This window comes from Phallusia mammillata, chromosome 8, assembly GCF_965637545.1.
Source record: "Phallusia mammillata chromosome 8, kaPhaMamm4.hap1.1, whole genome shotgun sequence".
NCBI classification, from domain to species: Eukaryota; Metazoa; Chordata; class Ascidiacea; order Phlebobranchia; family Ascidiidae; genus Phallusia; species Phallusia mammillata.
In genome coordinates, this window is record NC_137259.1 from 15162625 (window position 1) to 15176460 (window position 13836).

General features: G+C 37.5%; 1 protein-coding gene across 2 annotated transcripts in view; it reads left to right on the forward strand.

The window, feature by feature from the left end:
• LOC145205018 (titin-like) overlaps positions 1-13836 on the forward strand; it is a 128906-nt gene that overhangs the window by 48742 nt on the left and 66328 nt on the right. For both annotated transcript variants that reach the window (XM_080077642.1, XM_080077643.1), the window contains exons 9-24: positions 3680-3845; positions 5077-5347; positions 6142-6374; positions 6685-7122; positions 7501-7734; positions 7966-8146; positions 8532-8635; positions 8791-8927; positions 9362-9518; positions 9944-10134; positions 10501-10618; positions 10903-11076; positions 11497-11710; positions 12070-12284; positions 12793-12926; positions 13392-13566. In XM_080077642.1, the coding sequence (XP_079933768.1) occupies positions 3680-3845; positions 5077-5347; positions 6142-6374; positions 6685-7122; positions 7501-7734; positions 7966-8146; positions 8532-8635; positions 8791-8927; positions 9362-9518; positions 9944-10134; positions 10501-10618; positions 10903-11076; positions 11497-11710; positions 12070-12284; positions 12793-12926; positions 13392-13566 (3142 nt within the window). The remainder of the gene's footprint in view (positions 1-3679; positions 3846-5076; positions 5348-6141; positions 6375-6684; positions 7123-7500; positions 7735-7965; positions 8147-8531; positions 8636-8790; positions 8928-9361; positions 9519-9943; positions 10135-10500; positions 10619-10902; positions 11077-11496; positions 11711-12069; positions 12285-12792; positions 12927-13391; positions 13567-13836) is intronic.

Below are 13836 nucleotides of genomic sequence, written 5' to 3' on the forward strand. Positions count from 1 at the left end.
AACAGTTAAATACGGTTGTTTTGTGTGTTATGATAAAGAACAGAATAGTTAATAAAAGAATTTGTTAGGAATACAGTTTTTTTCTTGTCTTTTCTTGAGTTAAAAATACATTCACATTTTTTGTGTGTGTATGACATAAAATGTACCTTAGTTTTTTTTTTCACACGAAAACCTTCCATTAACCATCGCTGACCGTTTTCGTTGTAATTGTAATAAAATCCACAAACATGTGGGCAAAGTGTGTAACCGTAGACACTTTTGTTACGCCCTGTACAATCTTTTCCCTGCCTAAAAGCTTCGGTGATTTTTGCAATCACCTAAAATCGTCTAACGTCGCGCTATCGCCCTTATCAATTCCATTGTGACGTCAAAGTACGGAAGTGTGAGACCACAGTGCCGCATTGTTTCGTCACAGTGGCTAGAGCAAGGAGAATAGATCAAAACGTTGCAGGATGTCAACCTGTGGTCTGGAAAACACAATGGTAGCATTATCTTTGACTGCTGGTGCCAATGGGACGCTTTATAAGCTCCTGTAAAAGGTTGAAGTTTCAGAGTAGTTCTGTTTGTTGGTTGGCAATATGTGCAAACAGGTCTGGTGAGCATAAGTGATAAATTACTACACTGGTAAATATTATTCAGTTTTGTCGTTAGCAACAAGTTTTTAAAATGTTGTCGTGCTGCAAGGTCACATGTTGACTTTCGAAAGAAAACAGATTTTGGCAGTTGAAAATGAGATTTAACCTGCAAATTAAGGAAACATTAAGTTCTAGTCTAGTGCAGTTACCTTTGTAGGTTTTTGAAGCCGCGAATTTAACACCAACGTTTCATAACATTTTTTTCAAAAAAAAAAAAAGGTTTTCGAAAGAAAATGTCACGAAGTGTTTTCAATTTTCTGCTTTTTAACCAAATGTAACTTTTTGTTTGCGTAAAATGGTGTTTTATTTCACTTAAACACTATGCGCAAGAATAAAGATGTACCGTTAAATTCGTAAAAAAACAAATACAGTTCCAAACGTGCACCAAATTCCTTTACAATTTGGTACCATGTAATCACTACAACGTCAAATATCCTGTCTCATTATTTTGAACGAAGCGAAATATTGTCTTTCAAATTGCGTTTTGCCATTCCACATATATTCGTTTTTGCCTTGGAGCGCTTAATCCAACCAGTCGAAGCTTTTTCCCATAAATGGAAGGCGTTACGCTTTACTGCACGTGTGACGTATCTTCTCAGGTGCCTGCATACGCACAGGCGAATTTTTTCTTCACTTTCACCATTAGTGGCCTAGAGACAAGTCGAAATTTTAACCTCGGTGTTTTGCAAGGAAAGGTTACTTTTGAGGCGAAGAGCTTTGTGGTTTGCTTGCATTATAGGTGATTTTTTGGAAAATGTAATTAGTTGCAGAAATCGGTCAGTGTTTTTTTTTTACTTTATTTTGTGTGATTTGAGATTTTTTTTAATGCAGGTTTTGATAAGAGATGATTTTGATATGGCAATAAACGCTATTCAATGAATACGCGAAAGATTAAAATAGATTGGTTTAATGGTATTGGTTTTTGACAAAATGAAATAACCTAACATTCTTACCAACAATGTTCATGTTCAATACTAAAACCACCATCGAATTTTCATTGTCACACAGACAGACAGTCCTGTTAAGCCGAATATATTTAACAAGTTATTTGGACATGAAGCAATTCAGTACATTTTAGGTCCATTAAAGCCGTGTAGTACCTAATTTCAACCATTAACTAAACAGTACTGGTACAAGGTCAATTAGAAATCCCGCTTACGAAGGTACAACACCCGTATATGTAAACACGAAGGGGAGGTAATGCCGTGTTGGAATTCTGATTGACGTTGATAATATTTCTCTGCCATCAATTAAGTACTTCACTGCGCTAGCGTGTTGCCGGTTTGCGGAGGCAACGCAATGTGCGGAATTTGTGGATTTGCATTTTTTGCGGAGCTTGTGCAATTAGTTTTATTGGCCTGTGCGGGAGACCAGATTTTTGCGCTAAGTATATTGTATTTTTTTGTAGAACCCTTAAGCGTTTAACATTCTTTAGTTTAATAACGGTTTGCGTTTATTAGAAAGTACGATCACACTAAGATAAAAAAGGACAAAAACTGGTTAGGAATCTTTTGAAATAAAAAAAAACATTATAAAATTGTTAAATTCGCATCGCTGTGACCATTAATTGTGACTCAAACCATAAAACAAGTCAATTTTTTTTTGGTTTTGGACTAAACCGCAAAAGGGGTGAGTAATTGGACCCAAGCCTTTAAGAATGTTAATTGGCGACTCTTTGGTGCCAGAAAACCCTAACCCTTAATCCGGTGCGGTGGGGTAAACTCTCGTCGTACGCCTATTAACCGTGATTACACCGAGATGTTAACGCATCAAACCCCTGCGGTAGCGGATTTACGTTTCAAGCACGAAGATCGGGATATTTGTGGATGATCCGCCGCTGAGTCAGGACTTGTTTTGCCGCTGAAGGGAAACGATCACCCAGCTTATCCTCAATAGGGACAATTTAACTTTAAGCTCTCCACTGAGCAATGGCATTAGTGAACAAAATTTGACCACCCTTTGGCTAGGGCTTTATCTTATTCTTCACATTTGAATCGTACCACAATAAAAAAGTCAATCTTAGTGTATAGTATTGTTACCCACGTTTTCTGTTAGGAATAAGCAAATATTTTTTTTCAACATGATTATTGTTACTTGAAAAATATACGTGTGTTCAACCAAGTCCAAAAACGTGCTTCTTTGCACCACGCTATTATCTTTTTTTCGATAATTCTTTATTTAAACTGGTTTGTTTTTTACACTAACCAGCGCGATTACAATCATAACTAATGTTGAAATGTTTAACTAAAGTAACGATAAGAAAAAAACTAAAGTCCCCATAGAGTTGTTTTGTAGATTTTTCCCAGAACGCTGGCCTGGTAATGTTATCATAACTACGGCAGAAACATATTTCGTTTAAACTTCTTTGGCTCAGCAAGAAAGATTGACGTCTGTTTATCTGTCTGTCTCTACTTGTGATGTTCAGAGCTTTACGTTGATTGTAATCAGTGGATAAACTTGCGATTATTGCAAGCAGTTGATCTGTATCATTTGCTCTGCCTGCAAACTGGCCTTGGAGGTCTTGCAAGCAACAACTATTCGCATTTGAGTACATAAGTTTGATTGATCAGGCGTAACAATTCCACTCCTTGTCTTGTATTTGGCAAACATGCCCTCTTGGTTGATGGATTATGTGTGGTAGGAGAGATTAGTGGAAAGCGCTAGACATGCTTTGGGCTCAATAAGTGAATGTTGCTGGATTTAAAAAATGTCTAGGCCTGTGAAACTTGTAAGAAGGGTGCTACGGTGGATTTAATTTTTAAACCATGAACAGTTTTTTCTATTGTTACTGGATTATTGAAAATACTTTTCTACATTGATCTGAATACTAAAATAGCAGTTATAACGACTAGTTAGGACAGTTTATGTATCTCCTTGTGTGTGTTACTATTAATCCTGTTTAACAAACAGTGAACCGTATTTAAGTGTATATTGTTCATTGTGTATTTACGAAAAAGTTATGCGTTACTTTGTACCTAATACATTTTTTTATCATGCTATTAATGTATGTAACCAATCTCACTCCAATCTGTTTCTCTGTGCAGGACGGTAAGGTTGTAAGCGCATCAAGTCGTGTGAGGATAATGGAGGTATACGGAACTCACAGTCTTGTAATTTCGCGTACTGAAGCTGCAGACAGCGGGGTATATTCGATAACTGCCTCCAATCACGTCGGCTCCGATTCCTGTTCTGCTCAACTCCATATACAAGGTATAATATTCTCATTTGCTTGCTGAAAATGTAGTAACATGGTAAAAACAACTAGTTGTGTAGATTTAAATTTAAGTATGTTTTGTTCAAAATAGTGCCTAATTGACTTCCTTAATCATACATTACGCACAAATTTATGGTCAGAATTCCAGTTATGGATTGATGGATTAATTGATGATTGTGATTACTTTATACATCGCTGCAATTAGTTTAATTTCTGCCAAAAACAATTTTTGCTCATTTTACAAGTATTTTTTGTTGGGCAAATTTTTTTATCACTTTAGCAATATCGCATTTTAATATTGGTTACTCTTGAACCTTGACGGCGTTCCAGACATTCCGAACATGTCTACAAAATAATCCATTAATCACACGGTTTCACGATATTTAAGTGTCTATTTCCGTTACCTCAGTTACCAACATGTACAGAAAACTTCATATTAACACCGAAGCAGTTAACCAGCAACGGTATAAAAAAGGAAACTTTCTCTAACCTATAATTTTCAACGGCTGCACGTGGCTCAGACAGAAATGCAATTTATCGCGAGATTTCAGTGTGTCTGGGTCGAGCGTTTTGGAATTTGAAGAATGTTTCTAGTCGCGGCTCTTCGCCGTTATCGGTCTCCAAATATCTGCACGAATACACGTGTTTTGCATGTTAGCTTCACTTCCGGGAAAAGTAACATTCTCTTAACCTAGTTCTCGGTAACGCTAAATTTGCGAACCTGGTTTAAAATATTTAGGTTGGCGGTACAAATTCGCTTTGAATCCTAATCTTGCCAATGTGGTTTGCTACGTTTGAAACGTTAACAAACTAACGTTTTTTGCCGGAACATGTACATAGTTTTCGAGTTAATGCTTTACACATAAAGATTGCTTAAACAAAATCAATTGTTTCTGTTAGTATGATGGTATCGTTTGTCTCAATTTTGATGCAAGTTTATGGAATCTTTATTTTATAGTCTCGCTTTATTGTCACAAGACTTTAACTGCAAATTAAAACCGTCTCCAATTTACAGAACATATCTTAGCAGACAATTTCAGCATACTCAAATTATTCTGCGTATTTCTTATTATGCAAACCACTGCGGATATCGATTTCGCCCAAAAAATTAATTCCAATCTGCATGAATTATTAAAAAAATTTTGATAGTGCTTACGTAGGTTGTATGCGCGCAAACTTGCATTTATTTGTATCCAAAACAAAAATGTTATGCTTTTGCTTTCAAAGATATCGCAACCTCTCGTGGATCTTCAAGCAGTCAACTTTCTGCTTACGGAATCAGCACCAGTTCAGACCGTAGCAGTCCCAATACTTCGAACCTAAGTTCCCCGTCACTTTCACCAAAGCTGGGCAGGGCAATAACCTCAAGACCCGTATCAGGAAATTCTTCGCCATGGGCGTCTGGGGTAAAAACCGGGGGCGGTGGACCTCCACCAAGACGACGGGGCCCTGGGTTCATTCTTAGACCAAGACCCCAAACAGCAGCGGCGGGGGACAGGTTAGTATATAAAATATATGGTAATGTGGAACACTATATGAGGATCTGTTCATAAGTTTAATGATGATAACGGCCCAAATATGGCCCTTTATATCACTGATGATGGCATGCGCATTTGCCAAATCGTTTGAACAATAAAACATGACATCTATTTGCGCCGTTATTTTCATCATTAAATTGTAATGTGTTGTTAGGATTACGGTGTATTTTGGTGAAATCCATTTTGTAGTTTCATTATTTTACCGCGGTGTTAGCAGAATAGGTACAGCCTAGCAGAAAATAAATAATTACGACAGAATTGTGCACGAAAAACGTATTGCAAACAAAGTTTGTCCCCCAAATCATTTCCCACACAAAAACACGCGAGCGAGTCAACAATCCTTTCGTAGTCCCAATCATTTCCGCTCTCACAAAACATGACCTTCAAACTTCAAAGCACCTTGACATTGCAAGCAAGGTCAAACCCAAATTAGGCCCCAAGATTTACTTTCGAACTGTGGGTAACCGCGTTTCTGTGTGATTGTCAACAAGACGTTTTAATTTCCTCGCTGAAAGGATTCTTGAAAGCTAAATGCCGCATTCGCGAAGCATTTCAGCAAAACACAACGTGAACTTGGGACATTTTGTCTACAATCGAAGCAAAACCACTTTTTTGTCTCGAAAGTTTACATTCTCTCAGCAAACCGGTGTGATGGCCTTATGTTGCAATACGGTAAATAATTTTATGCGAATAAATTAGCCCTCAATATAGCTTCAAAATTGATGTTTAACCTGTAGTGACCTTTTCGTTGCAGACTTTGCCTTAAGTGTACGTTGCTTGGCAACCCGAAGCCAACAGTCACGTGGGAAAAGGATGGCGAGCTGGTGGATGAAGAGCGAACCAACGGTCACATACAGACGCGTAACGATGGCAACGATTATTTCCTGGAGATCGAGGAAAGTTGTACAGACGATGCGGGAAAATACACGGTCACTGCCAGAAATTCACTGGGAAAGCAGACGGCTTCGGTGGAGGTTACTATTACTGGTAAGTGTTGCTTGTTCAACAAAAGATAGCAACAGTTTTTGGCTACTGGTTTGTGAAAACGCGTGTTTCAGGTCTTGGGATTTCTGGCAGCGTGCTATCATTAATGTTTTTTAGGCAAGAAAGTCTTGACAGACACTGTGATTAATACATATTTCATCCCAAAGCAGTTTTCTTTTAAAATGATTAAGCCGATTTTGTGTCCTGTTTAAACTGACCTAAGGCATTCTTATACTTGTCTAAAGTTAACTTTAAACTGTGAACTGATCAACTGCTTGTTTGACATTTTATTACACATATGTTTTCTTAACAGGAGGATCCCCTAGCGTAAAGACGACTAAGGGCAAATCTTCTCCTGCAACCAACAATAAGAGCAACCACGTGGCCAACGACAATGCAACACATGACGCGACACCCAACAGCAACAAAAACATTAGCTCCACAGCGCAACCTGGCGACGAAAACGTACGACCAGCGCGAATCGGCGAGCTCATCCTTCCGTCGAACGCTAAACCGGATGACAGCAAGGATTCTCCCACCGGATCAATTTCGTCGACTATGTCGTCACACTCTCGCATATCTACGTCATCTTCACGGTCCAATGCGTCGGTTAAACAAGAGCAAGAGGCGGCGGAAAAGGAGGAACACACTGCTCCTGCGAGCTCCTACACCAGGAGCAGCAGAAGTTGGAGACGTAGTTACGTTGCACCAACTTTCACAAGGAGATTGTCGAGTACACAAGTATTGGAGGGTAGGTGAAATACAATTAAACACTTTAGTAACTTGACTTAAATGTTTTGTGGGGAAAGGCTGTGTTAGATATTTTTGCCTATATAATTGTTTAAAACTACATGAATAATAAAGGATTTTCGACACTTTAGCTCCTTTTGAAATGGGAACTTTAATGTTTAAAAAAGAATATTTAGGAACACTATACTATGAATTGAATAGTAATTTATTCAAAAACATGCACTTGTGTACATATAGTGTTGTCACCTGCACTGATAATGACAACACAAGATTCAGCCGCGATTTTGCCTGCTTGATTTAACTACTATATGGAATCACTAATTCATTCTTAACCCCTCCTACAAAAATTAATAAACAAACATTTTTCTTCTTTACCAAGGCGAGGAACTGCTCCTCCAGTGTGAAGTATCTGGAGAACCGGAGCCGGAACTAAGATGGATGAGGAACGGAATAGAGGTTGGCATTGATGAGGACGAGGTCTTCACATCATTCAGGAACGGCATAGCTAGATTGAGACTGAGAGACTTGCAGGCTACCCATGCTGGAGAATATATCTGTAAAGCAAGAAACGAAGCTGGGGTTATTCAATGCAGCAGTCGTGTGACTGTAAAAGGTGGGTGTATAAAAATAACCTAATTCTGCGTTTTGAGTGTAGAAACGAAAACCTGTTGGGATTAATTTTAACATACGCTTCGGTAACGTTTTTCTTTGGTAATGAGTATTCAAAAGTTGAAAAAAACAAAAAAAATCCTTGCTTTAGTTTTTGAATTTGAGGATAATGAAACTCATAAAATATGCAATTAAGCACAAATTTCACAAAAAAATGCTGCTTTGATATATCTAGTGAAACCGGTGGTGACCCGTCCTCGCTTCTTGAGAGCCCTTTCTGACGTCAGAGTAACGGAGGGAGATACCCTAACGTTGGAGGCTGAGGTAGATGGAAGTCCAACTCCTGAAATATTGTGGTCTTTGGATGGCGAGGAAATATCCAATGCCGAGTGCTCGTTCAACAAAAGCATTGCTAAGTAAGTTTGAGACTGATTAGCCAGCAAAAATACATAAACCTTATTGTACTCTCTTCTTTTTCGCAATACTAATTGTAATGTGTCTGATTGTAATGTTGTGTGAGTTTCGTCCGAATCCCTAAACACAAACGAAGGTGTTCAGGTAGCACAAGGTTGTTAGTATTCAGTCCTGCAGTCTTTGACACCTTTATGCATAAATCACAGTACCCCTGGCCTATTAGAAGCGTTACCACAAGGTGATTGGCTTGAGCTCTGTTAATTACATTTTTAATCAAGTTACGATTATAGGACACGACTGTTATGCCATGGCTGGTGTCACAAATAGTCCTGTAAGACTTCCATTCAACATTCTTTGCTTGGTTAACTGAGTTTTGTTTTGTTTCAGACTTACTGTTTACAATGTGACACATGCACGCAGTGGCCAGTACATGTGTAACGCACTGAACTCTGGCGGTGAAGACTCGGTCGCCTGCAGAGTCCGAGTAAAAGGTGAGTACAACTCGCACCGACTCCGCAAATATGCATCCAAATGCAATACTGAATTTTAAAAATCGAAAATTTATTTGTGCAAGCACATTTTTGTGTCATTGATATTGATATTGGACATTGCTGAAAAACTCGAACGGTAATATTTTATTTTGCAGCCAAGAAAACTGACATTACTCCGGAGTTCACCGCCCCCTTGTCTGACGTAAAAGCAGTGGAGAACGATGACGTATGCTTACGTTGCATGGTAACCGGAATTCCAGAACCTTCTGTGAAGTGGATGTACAACGAAGAGGTATATACGTTTTATTGCTATATTAAACCGGCCAATACAATTATGTTTGTTATTTCTCGAGTTTTAAGAGCTTTCAATCAATAGTATTCTAATTTTAATTGTGAAAATAACGGCCCAAATAGACGTAAAAAGCGACTTGCTTCATTTTTTAAACGTTTTGGCAAATGCTCATGTCATCATTTGGGCCGTTATTTTCACCATTTAACTTATGAACAGATCCGTATTTAGTGTTCCAAATTATTCTAACTGTTTTCGTAAAAATGTAGCACTAAAAGAAATACTAGTTTTAACAACAACAAATTAAAAAGCTGGACATTTGTTGTCTGTTGTAGGGCCATTTTAACAAACTGTCCTATACTTTGCAAACAGGCAAAAAAACTAATAACATCTAGTCCAATTTTGGACATGGTTTGTAATTTTATTTATCTATTCAGCTTTTGGAGCCGGAGGAAGGAGTTGAAATTAGTTACCATGACGGAGTAGCTGCTTTGACATTGGAACAAGCCACAGACGAAGATACTGGAACTTACACTTGTGTGGCTGTAAATAGCGAAGGACAAGCAAAAACTTCCTGCCAAGTATCTGTTACTGGTAAGCAATAACGTTTTGTAGAAAATGAATTTCTTAAAGGCCTTTGGTATAGAGTTTTACATATTTTTTTATTATTTTTTTGCATTTTTTGTCCTAATCTATACAATTATGATCAGGATAAGTCATATAAATAAGCTGTTGTTTTAAAAATGTTTAAAAAATGCAACGTCGCAACGTCGGTTACTTACAACAAAAATCTACTGGAACGGCAATTGTGAGGACTAACTTTGTGTTTGAAATTCAAACTTCGAATTTTTGAAATATTGAACAATTATGACATTACTAGAAATACAACAATAGAAACAAAAATCATTTGCACTGTAATTTGCTAAAATGCCACTTTCTGAAACAAAAACTTGGACAAAAAAACACACAAAAAAACAAAAACACCTTAACTATTGTTAACTCTGCTTGAAAACATTTAGCTGCAAAGAAACCAGAGAAGAAAGCTGCTCCGAGTTCACCACCCAAGTTCACCACCCTGTTTGACGAGTACCTTCGTACACAAGAGGGCGACACACTCACCTTGGAATGCACGATTTCAGGAAGCCCTCTTCCATCCGTGAAGTGGACCGCCAACGATCAACCGCTGGAGGAAGCCACGAGTGAAGTTAATGTAAGTATCTAAAACGACAGTTAGTTGTTGCTTTACTATCACTTTTGCAAAGGAGAAAATGAGACGTAGCTGCACAAGACACGGCCTTAAATAGTAGCTTTACTAAAAACAAACAAAATTGCCAGCGATGTAGAATAAATTATTGATTGCACTATTCATTTTTCACTGAAGAAACGATTGTTTTTGTCGAAACATTTGCCAAATAAAATGTCTACGTTTTGTTCAACATCTCTGGCAATTGGTTATTAGCATTATTAAACGTGAATGAAAAACTAGTTAACGTTTATTATTTTGCCATCATATGTACTCTTGATTTTGCTAAAGTTAAAATTTGGACAAAAACGTGTTTTTTGTTTTTCTGCTCAGGGTGACAAGGTACAATTGGTGATAAATCCTGTTACGTCATCGCACAGTGGTCACGTGAAATGTACAATCCAGAATTCAGCGGGTACTGCATCCCATGAGGCGAGGATATATGTCCGTTGTAAGTAAAGTGTAACAATGTTAAAGTTAAGCCATATGTAAAAACAAAACAATGCGAGGTAATATTAACATGCGAACACAATCTTATTTGTCGCTTTTATTTGCTAGTATCAGTATTAGTGGAATCGACAACCTTGGTCAAAAACTTTGGCCATGTATATCAGGCAATACAATAACTTTTTTTCTTTATTACGGGATTCAAACCCAGGACGCTCCCGGGGACGAATCCCGATCAAGGTTTTTAATGTCGATATGTGAGTCCAATAACTTAGTTGTATTTTTCAGCAAAACGAGTGGCACCATCTTTTGACACTGATCTTCCATCAACTATCGAAGTCCAAGAAGGAGCTGAAGCATCGTTTGAATGTCGGGTCACAGGTCATCCGCAGCCACGCGTGACCTGGACACGTGACGGACGGTCGCTGAGTATTCTGACAACAGAAACAACATACGAAGATGGTAATATGGTTAACCATAAATGTGATTTCTAAAAAATTAAAATACTGTGGTTCTCAAAATTGTGATTAACCATAAAATTGTGGAAAACTATGAGAACGTTGAATATGGTTAACCAGATACTATGGTTCTCAAAAATATGTCAACCATTAGGATATGGTACTTGTGGTGGACGATTAGCTTATGGTTCTGGCAAATATGATTTTTATAAAAATCTGGTTTTAAAGATTATGCTAAACCTTCAGAATACGGTTTTAGAAATATGGTCAACCATTCGAATGTGGTTCTCAAATTTTTGACTGACAATATTGATATGGCTTTTAAAGCATAGTTAACCATAATGTTATGGTTCGTGTAAACAAAGGCGGGGTCAAAAGACAGAACTGTGGCAAACATCTTGTCAATAAGATCTTTTTACACCAGGTGTCGCTGCTGTTCGTATTCGCAAAGCTGGTCCAAGAGAAGGTGGCAAGTACATCTGCACTGCTCGAAATTTGTCTGGCGAATCGCAGTCGATCTGCACCGTTATCGTGAGTCAGCAAAAAAAGGAGGAAACTCCTAAAAAACCAACGAAGTCAGCACCAAGTTTCACTAAACAACTCGGCGATATGACACTTGAGGACGGACAGGATTTGAAGTAGGTTCATTAATGTTATAAGATTTAATGTTTAGACACATCGTTTCGCAAAACAGTTTTATAAACAAATAGTGTTTGCTGAGTTATGTTTGTTAAAGATAAAGAACCTTTCTGAAACACAAGCTTACTAAAATAGCAACTTGATATCCAAAATTGTATTTGCTATGCGTTTGCTATTTGTTATCCGTTTGTTGCTTTATCTCTTTTACTAACTACTTTCTTTTAAAGTAATTTGAATTATCTAATATGTTTTCAGTTTTTAGATAGTTATGATACTGCTGACACGTTTATTGCCTGAAGATTAAAAACATATTTTGCAAATATAATACCCACATCTAAGTTTTTTTTTGTCTTTTTAGGTTGATCTGCAACGTCACTGGCACGCCGACCCCCGAAATCACGTGGTTTTTGGATGGACTTCCGCTAGAGGCAGAAGACGGAGATGCAACTTTCAGTGATGGAGTAGCGATGATGGTGTTGGAAGATGTGATGCAGGATGACTCAGGAAAATACAAGTGTGTTGCAACCAACAGTGCCGGATCAGTCGAAACTTCATGCAAAGTGACAGTTAAGGGTACGTACAAAGATTTTATGTTGTCTTTGTTAATTTGTGTTTGCATACATACAACATTTTTTTGAAACACGTATTGCAACGGTAAAGCTTTGCACATTCTTTTTTGCATCGCAAAACCAGCAAGTACAAAGTGAGATTAATTATTGAGTGCCGTTAAATCAAGGTTTCTTATTTCTGTCACGTTATAACCGTTGCGTGTTTTGGCAACATAAAGATTTTTCCACACACACTGGTATTGTTTGTGGTTTCACTGAATATGACTCAATTGTTGTGGTTTCACTGAATATGACTCAAAATCGTTTACTTAGAAAGCGCTTTGTTTGTTGGAGATCTCATAGTCAACTATAGATGTGATCTCAAAAGAATAGTAAATCAGTGCTTTTGCCTGAGAAAACGATTGTGACATAACATATCATAATAATATATATTGACCAATTAGCCGATAGAAGCTGTATTGCTGTTTACATACATTACATAAACAAACAAGTTAATCAAGTAGTCTAACCAGGACCAGCAAAGAAAGAACCAGAAAAACCAAAAGATACGGACCCGTCTTTTCCTATCGTGCTTGAAGATAAGACGATCAAGGAAGGCGATGATATTGTGCTCAAATGCAAAGTGATAGGCCAGCCAAGACCAAAGGTAGATAACTTAAGTGTATTCGGGGCGATTTATTAAATCAGTTGTCACGGAGTACAAGTAGGTGTTTGTGAAATTGACAAATCTTGTTGTGTGTCAAACTGTAATCTATTTACGACTTCTTAACTGAATGTGGTAAGTGACCTAAAATTGTGTGGATTAATTTGTTGAGTTTATTTGTTGATAAAACAGGTAAAAATCGTGATAAACCTGTCAATTCAACATTGATGTATTCTTGGTTTTAGACTAGAGCAACTACAGTTACTAATAGTAAGCTTTCTTCAATATAAATTTTCCCACAAACAAACATTTGACCCAAATTTGTTAATCTTATCCAAACACAAAGGTACATGTCTTAATTTAATACTAGTAATCACATTCTTCACGCCGGCGTTTCACATTCGTTTCAAACCAGCTAATGACCAAACTGTGGCTCTAATTTTACTTTTTTGAAACCAATTGCTTTAGATCACATGGCTTTTGGACGGAGAGGAAATTCTAGATGCTGAACTTAAGTATGAAGAAGACGGTAACATCGAATTGCTTTTACCAGAAGCTTTGCCCGAGGATGAAGGCGTCTACACTTGTATTGCTGAGAACCCACTCAAGCGTGTCATGAGCTCATGCACAGTGACCATTGAAGGTTTGTTTCTCGAAACTGAAACATTGTTGTCGTATAATTAGGATAAGTACAGTTAATTTTTAACTGTAGAATTTTGGGGTATTTCAATACGTATGATTTTTGACTTCATGCGTTTTGTTGGGTAAAGAAGAAGAGTTTATCTATCTTTCTGTAGTTGTAGGAGTTAATGTGGTAGTTATTTTTTGCACTATACGTTTTTCGTATTATGACAAGTCCTAATGTGTTGAGTTTCTTTCCTAAGAAAAATTAACAGCTCACCTTTAAATGTTT